General features: G+C 47.5%; 1 protein-coding gene across 1 annotated transcript in view; it reads right to left on the bottom strand.

Moving 5' to 3' along the window:
- The window catches only part of KIF4A (kinesin family member 4A), a 579,230-nt gene that overhangs the window by 97,917 nt on the left and 456,747 nt on the right, over positions 1-24,566 (bottom strand). The window contains exons 26-28 of the mRNA XM_063937105.1: positions 11,531-11,608; positions 11,284-11,382; positions 5,367-5,516 (exon numbers count right to left, since the gene is read on the bottom strand). Of these exons, the coding sequence (XP_063793175.1) occupies positions 5,367-5,516; positions 11,284-11,382; positions 11,531-11,608 (327 nt within the window). The remainder of the gene's footprint in view (positions 1-5,366; positions 5,517-11,283; positions 11,383-11,530; positions 11,609-24,566) is intronic.

Raw genomic sequence — 24,566 nt, 5'->3', positions numbered from 1 at the left:
TATATAAACAACCCTAAAAGGTGTTGTTTTTGTTATAAGCGCTTTTAATATATAAATATCGCCAATTTATGCCCCCCTTCTCTTTGTTACCCTGTTTCTGTAGTGCAGTGCAGGGGAGAGTCCTGGGAGCCTTCCTCACAGCGGAGCTGAGCAGGAAAATGGCGCTGAGTGCTGAGGAGAATAAGCTCCGCCCCCTTTTCGGCTGGCTTTTCTCCCGGGTTTTGAGAAATCTGGCCTGGGTTAAATACATACATATAGCCTTAATGGCTATATGTGATGTATTCTTTGCCACTAAAGGTATTTAATATTGCTGCCCAGGGCGCCCCCAGCAGCGCCCTGCACCCTCCGTGACTGGTCAGTGAGAAGTGTGTAGCAACAATGGCGCACAGCTGCCGTGCTGTGCGCTACCTTCATGAAGACTGAAGAGTCTTCTGCCGCCTGTTTCCGGACCTCCGATCTTCAGCATCTGTAAGGGGGGTCGGCGGCGCGGCTCCGGGACGAACCCCAGGATGACCTGTGTTCCGACTCCCTCTGAAGCTATGTCCAGTAGCCTAAGACTCCAATCCATCCTGCACGCAGGTGAGTTGAAAATCTCTCCCCTAAGTCCCTCGATGCAGTGAGCCTGTTGCCAGCAGGACTCACTGAGATTTAAAACCTAAAAAAAACTTTTTCTAAGCAGCTCTTTAGGAGAGCCACCTAGATTGCACCCTGCTCGGACGGGCACAAAAACCTAACTGAGGCTTGGAGGAGGGTCATAGGGGGAGGAGCCAGTACACACCATGTGATCCTAAAAGCTTTCTTTAGATGTGCCCTGTCTCCTGCGGAGCCGCTATTCCCCATGGTCCTGACGGAGTCCCCAGCATCCACTAGGACGTTAGAGAAACGTGGATTAGGCACGAAGATGTGAATTTTTTCCAGATACACCTCAGAAAAAACAGAATTTTTAAAAACTTTGACCCCGTATATCTTGAAAACTGTGAGGCCTAGAGAAGTAAAAGTTGACATGGGTTAGTAGCTACGTGGTAGAATCAAGTATACATGAAAATCTGGTTCGGTGGGTGTTATGCCTGGGTGAACTGTCCCAATTCCAAACTGAGAAGGGGGTATGGAACAGCTACAGAAGAGTCTGGAGTGATAATCAAACTGTCTATCAAACCGGAGTCCTCTCCTGTTCTAACTAAGTCCAAGCATGAAATCAGGTATAAGGTACCGCTTGAAATGAAGCTACCATTCATCCCAGTAGTTGCATACACTTGAGGATGGAAACCTGGATTTTGGGATGTAGCGACTTCACAAGCGTTTGGAGGTCTTGAATGTTCTGTGGTGGTAGAAAGACCCTCTTGACAGCAATTAAATGAAATCATGTGGGCCATGACCTTTGTGATAACTCTGGGTGCTGTGGACAGACCCAACACTAGTGCTCGATACGAAAAGTGCATTCCGTTGACCATGAAGTGTAGCAATTTTTGATGATAAAATAGGAATGTGGAGATAAGTGTCCTCGACGTCTAGGGCCGTCAGGAATTCCACCTCCTCCACAGCAACAATAACAGGGAGCAAATACTTTTTTTCAATGTACTAGAGAGAGATGGGGATTTAGCTGTTTTAAGTTCAAGATTGGATGGAATGAACGGTCTGGATTGCTGACCAGGAAAAGGTTTCAGTGTACAGGAACCGATGAAATAACTACTGAATCTAAAAACACACTGCCTCTAGATGAGCCACCTGTCTGACCGGGTCTCGGGGAAATGGAGCGGTGAAAAAATCTCCTGAAACTGGATATAATGCCCTGGACACAAATCTGGTATGGATTGAAGCAAGACATCCAGGAATCTGAGTAAACAGACACCTACCACCTGATGAGGTTGGGCATCTGTTCGCCAGGCAGACTGTTTCTCAGCCGGATTAGAGCTGTGTTGGCAGAAGTTGGAATGAGCAGTGTCTCAAAAGGAGACCAGTGGGAAATAACCTGACTGACCTCTGATGGAGAGGAGTCTACAGTGTCTGGCAATTTGAAAGGGTCGAATAAGGGGTTTTAGCTTGGGAGATGAGGGCTTTTGCTTGGAGTAGCCTGGGCAATAATTTTGACAAGCTCTGGGCCAAAAGAGGGATTCTCCAACAAATGGAAGGGCTTCCAAAGTAGGCTTAAATTCTGGGTCTGCTGCCCATGATCGAGACCAAAGACACCCCACTAGAGCAGAGTTTCTGGACTGTAAGCCAGAATATAGCAAATATAACTATTTTAGCCCAATGTTCATTATTGGGCTATCCAATTATAGCCCATTTTTTCGGCAAAAAATGTCTCATCTTCTATAAAAAAAAAAAACACGTTATCCGGTATAAGTCCCAGAACCCATGTATTTTCTTGTGGAAAAAAAAATTAAACCCCAAATGCATTGGCTGCAGTAAATTTACTGCAGCTAAATTGTATCCTCCCCCACCCATAGCTAGTCAACCAGGTAACGTAGTTCCGTGATATCTACTGGTTGCAGAATTGTTGTGTTCAAGATTCCAGAGCCTTGTTGACCCAGGCAACGTCTAGGATTGGTCTTCTAGAGACACCAGCAAAGCAAAAAATAAAAATAAAATAAAAATCGATTTAAGTAAGGCCTTGCTTCACAATCTTTGAAACAGCTGCAAGCCGAGTGCAGCGAAACGCGTCAGCTGCTGCTTCTACCAAGTCAGGAACACTGGAGTAGAGATCCAGACCAGCGTAATGCATGAGGAGCTCATTCTAAAGGTACCATCGGAGAAAACTTTCCTCTAACGGTGAAAGTTGCTATCTCTCCATTGGACTCTCATATCTGTATGGGACATTGTTGAATGGACTAGGGCTTTTGATACAGGGGTGTACAAGGAACGGACTACTCCAGCTCAAACCTCATTTGTTCCAGACGTTTTACAAATGGTAATCCTATCCCATTACCTAGTATGAATTTATACTTTTTAATCCATAAGTGACATGTATGTTTTTACATGTTCCTGAATTAATTTTATTTTATTAAATTGCTCAATTAGAGAAATCTAATATTGCTCTCAGATATTGTTCATCTTATAAGTGTTTAATAGCACAGCCTCCTTTTTGTTCTTTATGTTCACAGTGGGAGTGACTTCCCCTGTTCTTTGAGGCAGCTGCTGAGTAAAGCATCTCACGTCTTAATTGCCTACAATACTTGGTATAATTTTCTTTGCACTCGCTTCACAATCTGATTGAGTAAAATTGCTGCCTGTAACGTAGGCATGACAGTGGCCTTGGCTAGCCTGGCAATGGGAGCTTCCACACGGAATGGAATTTAATAAGTCTTGGTGTCATCAGAAAATAGGTAAGAGGATGAAATCTGGGGAACATGAAATTATAAGAGATGCTTCACCTAAAATATCCGAAAACTGGAAAGTTTAACACGTGTTTAGTCTTCTATTTAAATAGGGAAGCAGAACTGGCCTCAGATGCTTCAGTCTCTGGAATATTTAGGGTCCAGGGGACTGCAAAAACTCAATCTTGTACGCCAAATCTGTCAGATGAGTCCTCTTTCCTGCCAGTTCAGTTTTCCCAGTCAGGGTTCACTCTTTCTCCTTCATAAGAAGGAACTGCGGAATCTGACGGATCCAGGAAACAAGCCTGCGATGGAATTGACCACTTTTTGGCAGGGGCAGCAGAGTCAAGTATTTAATTCACTGAAGCAGATGCCATAGAAATGCAACTTTCAATGTTACTGGGCCCATAACTGTTCTCCTGAATTATCAGCCACAATGTGTTCAGGTTGGGCACCAGGTAGGGAAGGAGTCACTAGGTCCATAATAGCCTACGCCATGAACTTATCCCATTCCGGAATTACTAACTCGCCCGTAGTATTGCCGACAGCTGGTCCAGGACCTCAACAATTGCACCCTGAACAAAGCCCCCCTGTTTCTGTGCAACCTCTAGATAATTTAGTTCCACATTTGGAACATGTATAAAAAAAAGAAAAAAAGACAGCGGCGGAAGAAGCTTGCTTTAGAAGGCTTCTTTCGCTTTGCTCTCATGTGTGTGAATGACAGGCACAAATGGGGATATAAATATGTACAGTAGAAAGAAAACTGCTCAGTGTTCTTGGGAATTAGAGAAGGAATTACCTTATACTGTAAATATAACTACTGTAAATTATATAAAAATAGCAAGGCAACTTCAGAAATCTGCCTAACCCTCCACAGAGACAGTGCAAAAGAATCACACAGGATAATCTATAACACATTCTACAAGTAAATGGTACAGAAATGAAACGGTCTAGTAGTGTAATGAAGAGAAGGGGGGGGGGGGGGGGGGGGGGGGGACCAAGACAAACCTATGACCCTATTACAAAAGAATAGGACAGCAATTATCCTGCACAAGATCCCTAAACAAGAAAGTATAGGAATTATCAATAAGTGGCAACTATCTTCAGCCTGTAAAAAAAAAAATTTTTATAAAGAAAAATGACAAACGCTGCCCACATAAGAATATGCTAAGCTTGTGAGCCAAGAAGCTCTAGCTACAATCCAACCAGATGGCTGCTTAGTAGTGCCAGAAATACTTGCAGCCTCCTGTATGCCCCTCTGCAGTAATGCTGTCTCAGTGTTTGTCATCTAAGCAAAAGACTGCCACGGAGGGATATGAGGGAGACTCCCGCAAAGCAGTACTGGGAGGAATGAGTTTTTACTGCACAAAGCTTATCAGGCTGCAAAGTGCGCAAAGCGGTGTAATGCATAAAAACTGAATTAACAGCTGTCCTTTTGGGTCACAGGGTCCATGCTTAGCAGCGCTGTGACCGCTGACTCGCAGGCCAACACTTCCCAGAAGTAGGCTGCGGCTGTCTTAACGTGTCTCTGTAGCCTCCAGTCTCCTAACACAGGACCTAGACACAGAAGTGCTCCAGTGAGCTGAGCTAGGAGCAGAACAGGACTTGTATTTTTAGTGCTCTTCTTCTGTGACAGCCTGTACTAAGGTCTTGCTCTAACAGCAATCTGAGGTGCAAATAAATTATGTAAAATCATAAAAAAACTAAACCAGAAAGCATTCCTTAATCAAAGGCACTAAAAGAAAAAACAAACAAACATGGAGGTCCGATAGAGGTGGGAGGTGTTAGAAGGGCGCGGAGCTACTTTAGTTGACCTGTTAGTGGCTACTGCTGTGCTGGTCCAACTAACCTACAGTAAGCAGTGCAGTGTCCCCCAGGTCAGATGAAAGAGAAATATGAGCTCAGACTATGTGAAGTGTTTCCTAATGTGCCCAAGATAGTACCATCACCTCCAAAACCAATTATTCCTGTGTTTCAACTGGAAGTATGAGAGGGGAGGTGGTTGTGGTGGAGTGGGGGGTGGGTGAGTCTTAATATTTTATATCTGCTCACCCCACATGTCTGTTTCTTTGACTGTTTGCCAGTTTGGCCAGGAATCCAGTTTTTGTCATTTGTATCCTCTTCAGATTCCTCCGATTCAGATAACAAGTCTTCTAAGATCACTGTGGCAGTTCTCGCCGTGGTTCGGCGTAAATTTTTAGGCTGATAAACAAAAATAGGATTTTAATACCTATCTGTAAATCCTTTTCTCTTAGTCCGTAGAGGATGCTGGGGATGCTTCAAGAACCATGGGGGGTATAGACGGGATCCGCAGGAGACATGGGCACACTATAAGACTTTGAATGGGTGTGAACTGGCTCCTCCCTCTATGCCCCTCCTCCAGACTCCAGTTATAGGAACTATGCCCAGGGAGACGGACATTTCGAGGAAAAGGATTTATTTAATTATTTTAAACTAAGGTGAGATACATACCAGCTCACACTACTAACACGCCGTACAACATGGCATTCAACAACAACGCATGCAACGGCATGACCAACAACAGTCACAGATTGACTGAACTCAACGCAACATGAGCGTAACTATAACCAAACTGCATATACAGCCCGCACTGGGACGGGCGCCCAGCATCCTCTACGGACTAAGAGAAAAGGATTTACTGGTAGGTATTAAAATCCTATTTTCTCATACGTCCTAGAGGATGCTGGGTATGCTTCAAGAACCATGGGGTTTATAACAAAGCTCTAGAACGGGCGGGAGAGTGCGGATGACTGCAGCACCGATTGACCAAACAAGAGGTCCTCCTCAGCCAGGATATCAAACTGGTAAAACTTCGCAAAGGTGTTTGAACCCGACCAAGTAGCAGCTCGGCAAAGTTGTAACGCAGAGACTCCCCGGGCAGCCGCCCAGGATGAGCCCACCTTTCTGGAAGAATGGGCTTTCACCGATTTCGGTAACGGCAATCCAGCTGTAGAATGAGCCTGCTGAATCGTATTACAAATCCAGCACGCAATAGTCTGCTTAGAAGCAGGAGCCCCAATCTTGGTGGGAGCCCACAGGACAAACAGAGCCTCTGTTTTCCTAATCTGCGCCGTTCTGGCGACATAGATATTCAAAGCTCAGATCACATCGAGAGACTTTGACTCCGCCAAGGCGTCAGTAGCCACTGACACCACAATTGGCTGGTTAACATGAAATGATGAAACCACATTTTGGCAGAAATTGTTGACGAGTTCTCAACTCCGCTCTATCAGCATAGAAAATCAAATAGGGGCTTTTGTGGGACAAAGTCGCCAACTCAGACACTCGCCTTGCAGACGCCAAGGCCAACAACATGACTACTTTCCAAGTAAGGAATCTTAACTCAACCTTGCGCAAAGGTTCAAACCAATTCGATTGCAAGAATTGCAACACTACATTAAGGTCCCATGGTGCCACTGGGGGCACAAAGGGAGGTTGGATGTGCAGCACGCCTTTCTTGAAGGTCTGAACTTCTGGAAGGGAGGCCAATTCTTTTTGAAAAAAGAACGACAAGGCCGAAATCTGTACTTTAATAGAACCTAACTTTAGGCCCGTATCCACACCTGCTTGTAGGAAATGGAGCAAACGCCCCAGGTGAAATTCTTCCGTAGGAGCCTTCTTGGATTCACACCAAGTCACATATTTTCTCCAAATACGGTGGTAATGCTTTGCCGTTACTTCTTTTCTAGCCTGAAGAAGTGTAGGAATGACTACACTGGGAATACCCTTTTCGGGCTAGGATTTGGCGTTCAACCGCCACGCCGTTAAACACAGCTGCGGTAAGTCCTGATACACGCACGGCCCCTGTTGTAACATGTCCTCCCGAAGAGGAAGAGGCCAGGGATCTTCTATGAGCAACTCTTGAAGATCTGGATACCAGGCCCGTCTTGGCCAATCCGGAACAAGGAGGATCGCCTGAACCCTTATTCTTCTTATAATTTTTATCACCTTTGGAATGAGTGGAAGTGGAGGGAACACATAGACCGACTGAAACACCCACGGTGTCACTAGGGCGACCACCACTATCGCTTGAGGGTCCCTTGACCTGGAACAATATCTCTGAAGTTTCTTGTTGAGGCGGGACGCCATCATGTACACTTGAGGAACGACTTGTTACTTCTGCAAAGACCTTTTGACGAAGACCCCACTCTCCTAGGAGGTGGAGATCGTGCCTGCTGAGGAAGTATGCTTCCCAGTTTTCCACTCCTGGAATGAAGACCGCTGACAGAGCGCTGGCATGTCTTTCCGCCCAGCGAAGAATCTTCGTGGCCTCAGCCATCGCCGCTCTGCTCTTTGTTCCACCTGGGCGGTTTATGTACGCCACTGCTGTCACGCTGTCTGACAATCAAAACCGGCAGACCTCGAAGATATTCTGCTTGCAGTATGCCGTTGTAGATGGCTCTTAATTCCAGAATATTTATGTGTAGACAAGCTTCCTGGCTTGACCACTTTCCTTGAAAGTTTCTTCCCTGTGTGACTGCTCCCCAGCCTCGGAGGCTTGCATCTGTGGTCACCAGGATCCAATCCTGTATCCCGAACCTGTGTCGCCCCAGAAGATGAGAACTGTGCAGCCACCACAGAAGGGAAATTCTGGTCCTGGGAGATAGAATTAGTTTCCGGGGCATGTCCAGGTGAGACCTGGACCACTGGTCCCGCAGGTTCCACTGAAACACCCTGGCATGGAACCTGCCATACGGAATGGCCTCGTAGGCCGCCACCATCTTCCCCAGCAACCGAGTGCAGTGAAGAACTGACACCTTTGCCGGTTTCAGAATCTGTTTTACCATGTTATGTATTTCTAGAGCTATTTCCACTGGAAGAAAATCTCTCTGCAATTCTGTATCCAGAATCATACCCAGGAACGACAGCTGTGTCGTTGGATCCAACTGTGATTTTGGCAAATTTAGGCGCCAACCGTGTTGTTGCAGAATTGTCAGTGAAAGGGCAACATTCTTCAACAATTTCTCCTTGGACCTCGCCTTTATGAGGAGATCGTCCAAGTACGGGATAATTATGATTCCCTGCTTGCGCAGGAGAACCATCATTTCCGCCATTACTTTGGTGAAAATCCTCGGAGCCGTGGACAGACCAAACGGCAACGTCTGATATTGGTAATGACAATCCTGTACAGCAAACCTCAGGTAAGCCTGATGTGGAGGATATATTGGGACATGTAAGTATGCATCTTTTATGTCGACCGACACCATAAAATCCCCCTCCTCCAGACTGGAGATCACGGCTCGTAGAGACTCCATCTTGAACTTGAATTTCTTTAGAAAGAAATTGAGGGATTTTAGGTTTAGAATCGGTCTGACTGAGCTATCCGGCTTCGGGACCACGAACACGCTTGAATAAAAACCTTCCCCCTGTTGAGACGGGGGTACCGTGACAATCACTTGCTTTTGACACAACTTTAGTATCGCAGTTCTTACTATCTCCCTTTCTGGAAGAGAAGCTGGCAAGGCCGATTTGAAAACTCGGTGAGGGGGCACGTCTTGAAACTCTAACTTGTACCCCTGGGTTACTAGGTCTACTAGTCTACTATGTCTACTGGGTCCGAGTGCACCCAGACCTGACTGAAGAGTTTGAGATGTGCCCCCACTGGTGTGAACTCTCGCAGAGGAGCCCCAGCGTCATGCGGTGGATTTGGTAGAAGCCGGAGAGGACTTCTGCTCCTGGGAACTTGCCACAGCCTGTGACCTCTTTCCCCCGACATCTCCCCCTCGCAGCAAGGAAGGAGGACCCACGTCATTTTTTGAATCTATTGGGCCGAAAGGACTGCATCTGATAGTGAGGCGATTTCTTCTGCTGTGCAGGGACATAATATAAAAATAAAGACTTACCCGCGGTAGCCGTAGACATCAGGGCAGTGAGGCCGTCGCCAAACAAAACCCTACCGTTAAACAGTAGAGCCTCCATCGCCTTCTTAGAGTCAGCATCAGCATTCCATTGATGTAACCACAAAGCTCTCCTTGCTGAGACCACCATGGCATTGGCCCTTGAACCCAAAAGGCCAATATCCCTTACAGCTTCCTTTAAATATGCTGCAGCGTCCGTGATGTGACCCAGAGTCAAAAGTACACTATCCTTGTCTAGGGAATCTACCTCAGATGGCAAGTTATCTGCCCACTTTTCAATAGCGCTACTCACACATGCCACAGCAACGGCAGGCCTAAGTAGCGACCCTGTAGTGACATAAATGGATTTTAGTGTATTTTCCTGCTTACGATCTGCAGGATCCTTTAGGGCTGCAGTGTCAGGGGACGGAAGCGCCACCTTTTTTGATAGAAGCGATAAAGCTTTGTCTACCGTGGGGATTGACTCCCACCTTTCCCTGTCCCGAGAGGGGAACGGATATGCCACTGGAATTCTTTTGGGAACCTGAATCTTTTTGTCAGGATTTTCCCAAGCCTTTTCAAACAGCGTGTTCAGTTCATGAGAGGGAGGAAACGTTACCTCAGGTTTCTTTCCTTTATACATACAGACCCTAGTATCAGGGACAGCAGGGACCTCAGTGATATTTAATACGTCTGTTATCGCCAAAATCATGTACTGAATACTCTTAGCCAGTTTTGGATGTAATCTGGCATCACTATAGTCGACACTGGAATCACAGTCCGTGTCGGTATCTGTATCTACTATTTGGGCAAATGCACGTTTCTGTGACCCCGAAGGGGTCTGGGTCTGTGACAAAGCATCTTCCATGGATTTCCTCCATGTTTGGTTCTTAAACTCAGATTTATCAAATCTCTTAGTCAACTTAGTCACATATGCATTTAAAACACTCAACATATTCACCCAATCATCCGTCGGCGGTGCCGTCACGGTCCCTCTCACAGCCTTTTCTGTCCCCACTCCAGTCTCCTCCTGGGAAGAGCATTCAGCCTCAGACATGTCGACACACACGTACGGACACCCACAACCACACTTGGGCTATAGGAGACAGACCCACAATAAAGCCTGAAAGAGGGACACACAGAGAGCTCTGCCAGCTCACACCCAGCGCCTATCCCGGTACTGAGGCCAGTAAAGTGACTGGCCAGACCTGTTAGTGCTTTTTATATAAATCAATCAGCACCAAATTACTTGCCCTCCCCCCCCCCCCCCCCCGTTTTTACCCTGTTACTTGTACAGCAGTGTGGAGGACAGGGTCAGCGTCTCTGCAGCTTCTGAGGAGAGAAATGGCGCTGGTCAGAGCTGTGCGGCTAAGCCCCGCCCACTACATGGCGCGCTTCAGTCCCGCTCAAATTTATGTTTATACTGGCGGGGTCCCTTAACTAGTGCCCGGAGCACTGTTACCACTCATGCCAATCTGATTTGAGGTCTCATGCTGCCCAGGGCGCCCCCCCTGCGCCCTGCAGTGCTGTGATATGTGTGGGTTAGCATGGCGCGCAGCACATTACCTCTTCTGCCGTCACTGAAATCTTCAGTTCTTCTCATACTCACCCGGCTTCTATCTTCCGGCTTTGTGAGGGGGCGACGGCACGGCTCCGGGAACAAGCAGCTAGGCGTACCGTAGTGATCTAACCCTCTGGAGCTAATGGTGTCCAGTACCCTAAGAAGCAGAGCCCTTGAACTCTTAAGAAGTAGGTCTGCTTCTCTCCCCCTCACTCACACGATGCACGGAGCCTGTAGCCAGCAGGTCTCCCTGAAAATAACAAACCTAAATAAAGTCTTTCTCTGAGAAACTCTGGAGAGCTCCTCAGTGTGCATCCAGTCTCACTGGGCACAGAATCTAACTGGAGTCTGGATGAGGGGCATAGAGGGAGGAGCCAGTTCACACCCATTCAAAGTCTTATAGTGTGCCCATGTCTCCTGTGGATCCCGTCTATACCCACCATGGTTCTTGAAGCATCCACAGCATCCTCTAGGACGTATGAGAAAAAGTATTACAATTCATTACCACTTTCTCCCATAACAGAAAACTAGCTTTAAATCAGTGGTTTACCTTTGGAGGAACAAAATCAAAGGGAGAATCTGGGGAGCTTATCAAAGATACTGCGTTGTACATTTTTTTTCCACTTGCCACTTGAAGTAGTGCCAGTTTCTAAACAAAACAATATCAGACACTAAAATAATATAAAACAATAGAGGTGTAATAGTATGAAAAAAAAACAAAAAAAAAAAAACAGCAATAATATAAGGACAATCCAAAACTCAATTTGATATTTACTGACAGTTATTTTTTAATTTACCTGTTTGCACAAATCATTTTCCTGGATGAGTTGTTGGTTTTTTTCACATAGTTCTTTCATCTTCTGTAATTCCTCATCCTGGAAAAACAAATTTAAATTCCTTTAAATAAAACAAATATTGCTGTGTCTATATTTTAGACTGTTAATAATTGAATGTTATTCATAAAGCTATTCCAGATTAGACAATGCTACTTTTATAGTGAGACTTTATATGCGTTTCATTTCAGCTTAATATAATGGTTTATATACTGTTTGTGACATTGTTTACTTTTAGTGTGATGTTAATTGTGCAGCCAAATTGTTAATAGCTATGTTGGTTGGTGCATCACATAGGCAGGGAGTACATTATATACCGCTATCTCTCAGTGTCATGAATAGCAGCACCATTAAAACACCTGAGGGGCTGCCATCACCCAAAGGGTATTGCTGGAACGATTTTAATTACCTACCGGTAAATCCTTTTCTTGAAGTCCATAAGGGATATTGGGGAATTAGTACGATGGGGTATAGACGGGTCCAAAGGAGCCGGTGCACTTTACATTTCTTCAACTGGGTGTGCTGGCTCCTCCCCTCTATGCCCCCTCCCACAGGCAGTTATAGGTAAAATAGTGGCCGAAGAAGAAAAGATATACTTGAGAGAAAGAAAACAACAATGAGTGGTGAGATTTACAAACCAGCACATCATTAACATAAAACGACCAGTAACGGCTGGTAACAAAACAGCAACAACTGAATAGGTAACCATATAAGGGACAATTCGCAGAAAAGTCAAATCACTGAGGCGGTTGCCTAACATCCCTTATGGACTTTGAGAAAAGGATTTACCGGTAGGTAATTAAAATCCTATTTTCTCTAGCATCCACAAGGATACTGGGGAATTAGTACAATGGGGACGCCCCAGAGCTTCCAGAATGGGCGATAATGTGCGTAGATGTCTGCAGCACCACCTGCCCAAACTAGGTATCCTCTTTGGCCAGGGAATCAAACCTGTAGAACTTCACAAAGGTTTTCTTCCCCGACCAGGTAGCAGCTCGACATAGTTGCAAGGCCGAGACTCCACAGGCAGCAGCCCAAGGAGACCCCAACGATCTTGTAAAGAGGGCCGTCAGAGACTGTGGAAAAGGTAAGGCTGCCGACACATAGGCCTGTTGGATGGTAAGCCTAAGCCAACGAGCAATGGACTGCTTTGAAGCAGGGCAACCCTTTTTCTGCGCAACATATAGCATGAACAAGGAATCAGTCTTTCCGAGCCATTCTTTTGACATAGATCTTCAAGGCTCGCACAGCCTCCAATGCCTCCGGAGGAGCAGAAGTGCCAGAACCACAATTGGTTGATTCAAGTGGAACGCAGACGACCTTTGGCAGGAACTGCTGCCTAGTCCTGAGCTCCGCTCTGTCCTCGTAAAAGACCAAGTAGGGACTTTTACACGACAGGGCACCCAATTCTGAAACATGCCTAGCAAAAGCCAGGGCCAATAACATCACCGTCTTCCACGTGAGGTATTTGTCTTCTACTGTCATCAGAGGCTCAAACCAGGAGGACTGTAGAAATTCAAACACTACATACAAATCCTAAGGTGCCGTGGGCGGCACAAAAGGAGGTTGTACATGAAATACCCCTTGCAAGAAGGTCTGAACTTCTGGCAACTCAGCCAATTTCTTCTGGAAGAAAATGGAGAGCTGAATTCTGGACCTTAATGGAACCCAGACGTAAGCCCTTATCCACACCAGCCTGCAGGAAGGTAGGAAACGTCCCAAGTGGAACTACGCACCACGCCCTCCGATGGCAATCCGGGGCAATCAGAATTTCCTGGACTCTTTGGTTCCTGATTCGCTTTTACCACCTTTGGGAGCAATGGAATCTGAGGAAAAAGGTAGACCAGCCGGTAAGGTCAAGGCAACGACAGTGCATCTACTGCCCTCGCCTGAGGGTCCCTGGTACGTGAGCAATACCAACAAAGCTTCTTGTTCAGTTGAGAAGCCATCATGTATATTTGTGGGCAGCCCCAACGGTCGAACTGCTGAAACACCTGATGGTGGAGACCCCACTCTCACGAGTGGAGATTTTGACGACTCAGGAAGTCCGCTTCCCAGTTGTCTACTCCCGAAATAAAGATTGCGGACATTGTTCTTGCATTTCTTTCTGTCCAGAAGTATCTTTTACACCTCTCACATACAGGCCTGCTTTTTGTCCCTCCTTGCCAACTGATGTACGCCGTGGTGTTGTCCGATTGAACTTGGATCGCGTGATCCTTGAGTAGAGGCCTGAATAAGAGCACTGTAGATCGCCCAAATTTCCAGAATGTTGATTGGAACATACTGGATCGCCTCGTATGAGGCTACCATTTTCCCCAACAATCTTATGCAAAGATATATGGATATTTGAGTAGGGCTGAGAACCATTCGGACTATCTCTTGAAGCGTTCTTGCTTTGTCCTCTGGGAGGAACACTTTCTGGGCCACAGTATCCAGCAACATTCCCAGGAACAGGAGCCGCTGTGTTGGCTCCAGGAAGGAATTCTGTAACTTGAGGATCCACCCATGGTGTGACAGAAGTTGGATAGTGTGGTCTATATGAAACTAGAAACGCTCCCTGGATCTTTGTTTTATCAAGAGATCATCCAGATAAAGGACAATATTGACCCCCTGGACCCGGAACATCATCTCCGCCATCACCTTCGTGTACACCCTCGGAGCTGTGGACAGGCCCGAAGGGTAGCGCCTGGAACTGGTGCAAGACCATTAACTCCCGTTCTTCCAGGCCCGAAATCACTGCTTGCAAGGATTCCATCTTGTACTTGAAAACCTTTAGGTAAGGGTTCAAGGATTTGATTCAAAATGGGCCTTACTAAACCGCCCGGTTTCGGTACCACGAACAGGTTGGAGTAGTAACCCTTTCCCTGTTGCAGTGGCACTGGAACAATGACTTAGGACTGGACCAATTTTAGCATGGCCTATTGTAGCGTAACACGCGTATTCTCCACAAATGGAAAGCTGGACTTGAAAAAATCGTTAGGGAGGATCGCCGTCGAACTCCAGCTTGTAGCCTTGAGAAATGAGGTCCTTTATCCAGGAATCCTGGCAGGAGCTTTTTCAGATGCGGCTGAAGTGACGCAGCCAAGCTCCCACCTCAAGATCCCATAGGGGTGGGTGGGCACTGTCATGCTGAGGCCTTAGTGGAATCTGAACTGGTGCTCTCCTGAGAACCTGCGATTGCTGGTTTTGTCTTAACTGTGGTGCCTCTAGCCGCACTGAAGGCACCTCTGGCCCTAGATCTAAATCTGTTAGACCGAAAGGACTGGGCAGACGACCCCAGGTAGGAACGTCTAGCCGGCGGGGCCCTATAGGGGAAAAAATAGGATTAAATATACCTACCGGTAAATCCTTTTCTCGTAGTCCATAGAGGATGCTGGGGTTCCATTCAGTACCATGGGGGGTATAGATGGGTCAACTAGGAGCCACTGGCACTTTAAGAGTTTAATAGTGTGGGCTGACCCCTCGCTCTATGCCCCCCCCTATCAGACTCAGTCTAGAAACTGTGCCCGAGGAGACGGACATAATACGAGAGAAGGAAATAAACAGATAGTGGTGAGATTTACACCAGCTCACACAAAACAAAAGGAAAGCCAAGCTAACCAACTGGAAACGATTCAGCAACAACTGAACCAACAATGCTTAAACAAGTAACAATGCGAGAATACGAAGCACTGGGCGTGCGCCCAGCATCCTCTACGGACTACGAGAAAAGGATTTACTGGTAGGTATATAAAATCCTATTTTCTCTTACGTCCTAGAGGATGCTGGGGTTCCATTTAGTACCATGGGGATGTACCAAAGCTCCCAGTACGGGAGGGAGAGTGTTGAGGTTCCTGCAGAACTGAGTGACCATACTTCAGGTCACCAGAGGCCAAAGTATCGAACTTGTAGAACTTTGCAAACTTGTTCGACCCAGACCAAGTAGCTGATCGGCAAAGCTGAATAGCCGAGACACCCCGGGCAGCCGCCCAGGAAGAACCCACTTTACTGGTAGAACGGGCCTGAATAGATTGTGGAATCTGCAAGCCTGCCGTAGAATAAGCATGTTGGATAGTAAGCCTGATCCAGCGAGAAATTGTCTGCTTAGAAGCAGGACACCTAACCTTGTTGGGATCGTAAAGGACAAATAGTGTGTCCGACTTCCTGTGACGAGCAGATCTCTTCACATAAATTTTTAAAGCCCGCACAACATCCAAGGACTTTGAGGTAATCGAGGTGTCAGTAGCCACTGGCACCACAATAGGTTGGTTGATATGAAAAGCCGACACAACCTTCGGAAGAAATTGCTGACATGTTCCGAATTCAGCTCTATCCTCATGGAAAATCAAGTAGGGGTTCTTGTGCAACAATGCCCCCAATTCTGACACACGTCGTGCAGATTCCAATGCCAACAGTGTGACCACCTTCCAAGTAAGAAACTTTATGTCTACCTCCTGTAAAGGCTCGAACCAATCTGATTGCAGGAACTGCAGCACCACATTAAGATCCCAAGGTGCCGTAGGAGGCACAAAAGGTGGTTGGATGTGCAGAACTCCTTTCAAGAATGTCTGAACCTTAGGAAGAGCAGCCTATTTTTTCTGGAAGAAAATGTACAAGGCCGAAATCTGGACCTTTATGGAGCCCAAGCGTAGGCCCACATCCACCCTGTAGAAAAAGGAGAAAACGGCCTAGTTGAAACTACACCGTTGGATACTTCTTGGATTCACACCAAAACAGATGGTAATGCTTAGACGTTACTTCCTTCCTAGCTTGGATCAGAGTAGGAATGACCTTGGTCGGAACGCCCTTCCGAGCTAAGATCTGGCATTCAACCTCCATGCCGTCAAACGTAGCCATGGTAAGTCTTGATAGGCGAACGGACTCTGTTGTAGAAGGTCCTAGCGAAGAGGAAGAGGCCTCGGATCCTCTAGCAGTAATTCCAGAAGATCAGCGTAACAAGCCCCTCTTGGCTAGTTCGGACTAATGAGGATCGCCGGAACTCTTCTTTTTATTAACTTCAGAATCTTTGGGAAGAGTGGAAGCGGAAGGAGGACATACACTGACTGGAACACCCACGGAGTTACCAAGGTGTCCACCGCCACTGCTTGTGGGTCTCGTGACCTGGAACAGTACCTCTGAAGCTTCTTGTTGAGGCGATAGGCCATCATGTTCACCTGAGGTACACCCCATCGGCTTATTACCTCTGCGAATACTTCTGGGTGGAGGCCACATTCTCCTGGATGGAGATCGTATCTGCTGAGGAAGTCCGCTTCCCAGTTGTCAACTCCCGGAATGAAGATAGCCGACTACGCCACCGTGTGCAGATCTGCCCAGAGGATTCTGGTCACCTCTTACATTGCAGTTCTGCTCTTCGTTTCGCCCTGCCTGTTTATGCAGGACACTGCTGTGACGTTGTCCGACTGAACCTGAATGGCTTGATATTGCAGAAAATGTGCCGCTTGTAGAAGGCCATTGTATATGGCCCTTAGTTTCAGAATGTTTATTGGAAGGAAAGATTCCGGACTCGACCACCTTCCTTGGAAATTTTCGCCCTAGGTGACTGCTCCCCAACCTCTGAGACTTGCATCCGTGGTTAGAAGAATCCAATTCTGAATCCCGAACCAGGGGCCCTCGAGTAGGTGAGAACTTTGGAGCAACAAGAGTAGTGAAATTCTGGCCTTCGGCGACAGGCGTTTCTGCCGGTGCATGTGAGGATGCGATCTCTAACACTTGTCTAGGAGATCCAGCTGGAAGAACCGTGCATGGAATCTTCCGTACTGTAGAGCCTCGTAGGAGGCAACCATCTTTCCCAGGAGGCGAATACACTGATGAACCGATACCCAGACTGGCCTCAGGACATCTCGGACCATTGATTGGATCACCAATGCTTTCTCCACCGGTAGAAACACCCGCTGCACTTCCGTGTCGAGTATAATCCCCAGGAAGGGCAGTCTCCTTGTCGGCTCCAAATGTGACTTTGGACGGTTCAGGATCCACCAATGATCCTGGAGTAGAGTTGAGAGAGCAATACTCTGCAACAGCCTTTTCCTGGAAGATGCCTTTATCAGTAGATCGTCCAGATATGGAATTATGTTCACTCCCTGCTTGCGGATGAGTAGGAGCACCATCTCTGCCATGACCTTGGTGAAAACACTCAGTGCTGTGGAGAGGTCAAATGGCAACGTCTAGAACGGATAATTATGGTCCTGTAGTGTAAACCGTAGGTAAGCCTGATGAGACAGCCAGATCGGGATGTGAAGGTACGCATCCTTGATATCCAGGGGTACTAGGAATTCCCCCTCCTCCAGACCTGAGATCACCGCTCTCTGAGACTCCATTTTGAATTCGAATACCCTTAAGTAGGGGTTCAGTGACTTTAGATTCAATGTAGGCCTTACCGAACCGTCCGGTTTTGTTACCACAAAAAGGTTGGAGAAATAACCCTTGTGTGTTAGGTGAGGTGGAACTGGAAAAATTACATTTGTTGTACCAATTTTTGAATGGCTTCCTGTAGGATAGCACTTTCTGTCCGCAAAGCTGGTAAAGCCTGATTTGAAGAATCTGTGAGGCGGGAGTTCCTGAAACTCCAGTCTGTACCCCTGGGCAACAATATCTTTGAACCAGAGGTCTAGGCATAATGACACCCAGACGTGACTGAAGTCTTTTAGTCTCGCTCTCATCTTCCTGATTCCAAGGCTGGGAGGTCCACCGTCATGCTGAACATTTTGAGGAAGCAGAACCTGGTTTTTGTTCCTGGGAACCTGTTGGTGCAGGTTTTCTGAATTTTACCCGACCTCCTCTAAAGAAGGTGGGTGGGTGTTTGGATTTTTAAAATTTTGCGGTCCGAAAGGATTGCAGTGTAGGATAAAATTTCCTAGTCAGTGCTGCCGCAGAGGGAAGAAAGGTCGACTTACCCGCAGTCGCCGTGGATATCCATGCATCCAAAGCGTCCCCGAATAGGGCCTGACCTGTGAAGGGTAGGTCCTCCACACTTCTCTTGGATTCTGCATCCGCAGTCCATTGGCGCAGCCAGTCCTCTGCGTGCAGAGACTGCCATAGATGTAGCCCTCCACCATGAAATCTGCAGAATCCTGAATGTGACGTAAAAACAAGTCAATGTCACTCCTATACATAGTATCCAATTCCTCCAGTAATGTGCCTGACCACTTTAATATGGCTCTAGAAATCCACGCACAAGCAATAGTGGGCCTTAGAGCCACTTCTGTAGCAGTGTATAGTGATTTCAGCGTAGTCTGACTCTTTCGGTCAGCGACTCCTTTAAAGCGGTTAAACAAGGGACAGGTAAAAATAGGATTTTGATAACCTACCAGTAAATCCTAGTCCGTAGAGGATGCTGGGGATGACATCAAGACCATGGGGTATAGAAGGGATCCGCAGGAGACATGGGCACTCTAAAGACTTTTCATTGGGTGTGAACTGGCCCCTCCTCCAGACCTCAGTTGTAGGAACTGTGCCCAGGGAGACTGACATTTCGAGGAAAGGAATTACTTAACTAGTGGTGAGATATCTACCAACTCACACCCTCAACCATGCCGCACACATGGCATTCAACATAACATACGCCAACAGGGATGAACTAATTGCAGCAACATGCTGAAACCAAGATAACACAACTTCTGTAACTGTAATAACTAAACTGCAGGTAAAGTACGCACTGGGACGGGCGCCCAGCATCCTCTACGGACTAGGAGAAAAGGATTTACCGGTAGGTTATCAAAATCCTAATTTCTCATACGTCCTAGAGGATGCCTTGGGAAGACATCAAGACCATGGGGTCTATACCAAAAGCTCCAGTACGGGCGGGGGAGTGCGGATGACCCTGCAGCACAGATTGACCTAACTTGAGGTCCTCATCGGCCAAGGTGTCAAACTTGTAGAACTTAGCAAATGTGTTTGACCCTGACCAAGTAGCTGCTCGGCAAAGTTGTAATGCCGAGACCCCCCGGGCAGCCGCCCAGGATGAGCCCACCTTCCTAGTGGAGTGGGCCTTTACCGACATCGTAAACGGCAATCCAGCCGTAGTATGAGATTGCTGAATCGTATTTCTAATCTAACGTGCAATAGTCTGCTTGGAAGCAGGACAGCCAATCTTGTTGTGATCATAAAGGACAACTAGAGTCTCTGTTTTCCGTATACGAGCCGTTCTAGCAACAGATTTTCAAAGATCTAACCACATCTAGAGATTTTGAATCAATGAATGTGTCAGTAACTACTGGCACTACAATAGGTTGGTTTATGTGGAAAGAGGAAACCACCTTTGGAAGAAAATGTTGACTAGTCCTCAACTCTGCCCTATCTTCATGGAAGATCAGTTAAGGGCTCTTGTGAGACAAGGCCCCCAATTCAGACACCCACCTTGCGGATGCCAAAGCCAAAAGCATCACCACTTTCCAAGTGAGAAACTTCAACTCTATCTTTTGTAGAGGCTCAAACCAATCCGATTGAAGGAACTGCAATACCACGTTAAGGTCCCATGGTGCAACTGGAGGCACGAATGGAGGCTGGATGTGCAGAACCCCTTTCACAAAGGTCTGAACCTCTGGAAGAGAGGCCAATTGTTTCTGGAAGAACACTGACAAGGCCGAAATCTGGACCTTGATTGATGCCAATCTGAGGCCCGCCTCAACACCATTCTGCAAAAAATGGAGAAAACGTCCTAAATGAAACTCTTCCGTAGGAGCTTTCTTGGATTCATACCAAGATACATATTTTCTCCAAATACGGTGGTAATGTTTCGACGTTACTCCCTTTCTGGCCTGAATAAGGGTGGGGATGACTTCCTCGGGAATACCCTTCCTGGCAAGGATACGACGCTCAACAGCCATGCCTTCAAACGTAGCCGCGGTAAGTCTTGGTACACACACGGACCCTGCTGCAGCAGGTCCTCTCGAGGAGGAAGAGGCCGAGGATCTCCTATGAGTAACTGCTGAAGATCTGGGTACCAAGCCCTCCTTGGCCAGTCTGGGGCAATGAAGATTGCTCGAACCCTTGTTTTTCTTATGATCCCGAGTACTTTTGGGATCAGCGGAAGTGGAGGGAAGACATACACTGACTGAAACACCCACTGGGTCACCAGTGCATCCACTGCTACTGCTTGAGGGTCTCTCGAACTAGAACAGTATCTCTGAAGCTTCTTGTTGAGACGCCATCATGTCTATTTGAGGAACTACCCAAAGACTTGTCACCTCTGCGAAGACTTCTTGGTGGAGGCCCCACTCTCCTGGATGGAGTTCGTGTCTGCTAAGGAAGTCTGCTTCCCAATTGTCTACTCCCGGAATGAATATTGCAGACAGAGCTTGTAGATGTTTTTCTGCCAGGCGGAGGATTTTTGTCACCTCTGCCATTGCCGCTCTGCTTTTCGTTCCGCCCTGCCTGTTTATGTATGCGACTGCTGTTACATTGTCTGCCTGGATCTGCACGGGACGGTCTTGAAGAAGATGTACCGCTTGTTGAAGGCCGTTGTAAATGGCTCTTAGCTCCAGAACATTTATGTGAAGGCAGGTTTCCTGATGTGACCAACGTCCCTGGAAGTTTTCTCCCTGAGAGACTGCTCCCCAGCCTCGGAGACTTGCATCCGTGGTTACAAGGACCCAGCCCTGAATCCCGAAACTGCGTCCCTCTAGCAGGGGAGAGCTGTGCATCCACCACAGGAGCGAAATCCTGGTTCTTGACGACAGGATTATCTGTGCATGTGTAGCTGTAACCCCGACCACTTGTCCAACATGTCCCACTGGAATACTCTGGCATGGAACCTGCCAAACTGTATGGCCTCGTAGGCCGCCACCATCTTCCCCAAAAACAGAACGCACTGATGGATCGACACACTTGATGGTTTCAATATCTGTTTTCATTTTCTGGATTTCCAGAGCTTTTTCCAGCGGAAGAAATACTCTCTGAACTTCTGTGTCCTGAATCATCACGAGGAAAGACAACCTTGTCGTCGGTAAAAATTGTGACTTTGGGTAATTTATGATCCACCCGTGTTATTGACAGAGAGATTGTGATATGTTTTGTAACAACTGCTCCCTGGATCTCACCTTGATAAGGAGATCGTCCAGATAAGGAATTATATCGACTCCTTTTGAAGGAGGACCTTCATCTCCGCCATCACCTTGGTGAATACCCTCGGCGGCTTGAGAGACCGAAAGGCAACGTCTGGAATTGGTAATGGCAATCCTGAACCGCGAATCTCACATAAGCCTGGTGAAGAGGATAAATGGGAACAGGCAGGTAAGCATCCTTTATGTCCACCGACACCAGGTAGTCCCCCTCCTCCAGACTGGCAATCACTGCCCGAAGTGATTCCATCTTGAACTTGAACCTTTTTAGGTAACAATTCAGATCCTTTAGATTTAGAATCGGTCTGACCGAGCCGTCCGGCTTCGGAACAGTCCCCTGTTGAGACGACGGTACCAGGACTATGACCTGGTCTTGACATAATTTTTGGATTGCCGCTGTTACTGCTTCTCTTTCTGGCGGAGAAACTGGCAAGGTCGATTTGAAAAATCGGCATGTAGGCACGTCTTGAAACTCCAGTTTGTAACCCTGGGACACTATTTGCAACACCCAGGGATCCAGGCCAGACAGAATCCAACCCTGGCTGAAGAGTTTGAGACGTGTCCCCCACACGAGCGGCCTCCCGCAAGGGAGTTCCAGCGTCATGCTGAGGATCTTGCAGAAGTAGGGGTAGACTTCTGCTCTTGGGAACCTGGAGCCGCTGTGGGCTTTTTTCCCCTTCCCCTACCTGCAAAGAAGGGAAACCTCTCGCCTTTTTGTATTTATTGGGCCGAAAGGACTGCATTTGCGGGTGATAGGTCTTTTTTGCCGGTGCAGGCAAAGAGGGCAAAAACGTCGACTTACCTGCGGTAGCCGCCAAAACTAACGCATCCAGGCCATCGCCAAATAAGGCCTCACCTTTATTTGGAAGCGCCTCCATGTTTCTTTTGGTATCCGCGTTCCACTGGCAAATCCACAACGCCCGCCTAGCCGCTATTGCCATGGTAGCGGCTTGTGCACTCAAGAGTCCAATATCTTTCATCGCTTCTAGCATGTAGGCGGCAGCGTCTTTGATATTCCCTAACTTAAGGAGTATCTCATCTTTATCCATCGTGTCAATTTCTGATAACACGCTTTCTGACCATTTTACAATAGCGCGACTCACCCACGCGCAAGCAATTGTGGGCCTGAGCAGCATACCACTGGCAACATAAATGGATTTCAATGTTGTTTCCATTTTGCGGTCTGTCGGCTCTTTAAGAGAAGCCGTGCCAAGGGCAGGGAGTATCACTTTCTTTGTCAACCTGGAAAGTGCACTGTCTAACACAGAGATTGACTCCCATTTTTTCCTGTCCTCAGCCGGGAAAGGGTAAGCTATGTGAATCCTTTTGGGAATACGCAATTTTTTATCAGGATTCACCCACATCCCTTCAAACAGAGCATTTAGTTTGGGTGAAGGAGGGAACGTGACTTTGGATTTCTTTTCCTTACATAAATAAGCCTTCTCCTGAGGTACAGCAGTGGTTTCTGTAACCTCCAACACGTCCCTTATAGCCACAATCATATATTGTATATTTTTTGCCAATTTATGATCTATCTCTGGATTCACTATCGTCGACACAAGAATCAGAGTCTGTGTCGGTATCAGTGTTCACAACATTTGCAAATGGTCTCTTATATGACCCAGAGGGGCCGCCCGCATAAGGAATAACAGCATCCAGAAAAATCACATCTTCCACAGAATTTCACCAGCATGCAGCCTTCGATTCAGACTTATCTAACCTTCGGTTAATCAGATGCATACTGTCACGTATCTCCTTCACCCATGCAGGCTCTTGGTGTGCCAATAGCACCACCACATTACAACTCTGTGTCCCTAAAATGGCTTCCTCCGGGGAGGAACTTCCTGCCTCAGACATGCCTCACACATGTACAGCACACTCACAGACACACTGGGACTTATTTTGGGGACAGACCCACAGTAAAATCTGTCAGAGGGACACAGGATTGGAGCAGCCAGTTCACAATCCCAGCGCCAGTATTGCCTGTGAACACAGTATGCCCACAGCCCAACAGCGCTTTTAAATAGTCATTTACACTACTAAATGCATCACAATCGCTTTGTGACCCCCCTAAAAGCACCCTGTACTTGTCAGAAGTTGAGGAGAGGACCAGCGTGTTCTCTGCAGCCTGAGGAGAGAGAGAAAATGGCGCTGAGCAGTGTGCTGGCAGCCTGAGGAAGAAGCGCCGCCCCCGCAATGACGCGTCATTACACTCAGCATACTTTCTAATATTTATACTGGCGGGGGTAGGGATGTGCCAGCGGCATCTTATGCCCCCTTTTAGCCAGTTTGAGGTATTTTTCTTGCTGCCCAGAGCGCCCCCCCCCCCCTGCACTTTGTAGTGCCTGTGTGTGTGGGCAGCTATGGCGCACTGCGCTCCCGCCAGCCGCACCTCAGCCGTCACTAATAGGCCCTACACACTGGCCGATCCGCCGCCGAGCTGCCCGACGGCAGATACACCCGGCGGGCGACCCGGCGGCGGGGGAGTAGTGACGGGGGGAGTGAAGTTTCTTCACTCCCCCCGTCACCTGGCTGCATTGAAGTGCAGGCAAATATTGGCCTGCATGTACAGCCGACGGGGGACCAGCGATGAACGAGTGCGGGACCGTGTATCGTTCATCGCTGCAGCCTCCACACTGCACGATATGAACGGTATCTCGTTCATTAATGAACGAGATCGTTCATATCGTGCAGTCATGTCGGCCAGTGTGTAGGGCCCTTTACTTGATAGAAGATCATTCTTCTTATACTCACCTGTCTTCTGGCTCTGTGAGGGGGGTGAGTGCGTGCTGTGGGAGTGAGCATCTAGACACGGCTAGCGTTAAGTTCCCTTCAGGAGCTAATGGTGTCCTGTCAGCCAGAAGCAGAGCCATGAAACTCTGAGGAAGTTGGGTCTGCTTCTGCCCGCTCAGTCCCACGGAGCAGGGAATCTGATGCCAGCA

Source organism: Pseudophryne corroboree, chromosome 8 (assembly GCF_028390025.1).
Source record: "Pseudophryne corroboree isolate aPseCor3 chromosome 8, aPseCor3.hap2, whole genome shotgun sequence".
NCBI lineage: Eukaryota > Metazoa > Chordata > Amphibia > Anura > Myobatrachidae > Pseudophryne > Pseudophryne corroboree.
The sequence above is the reverse complement of the archived record's forward strand: the minus strand, read 5'-3'. Positions and strand labels throughout refer to the sequence as shown.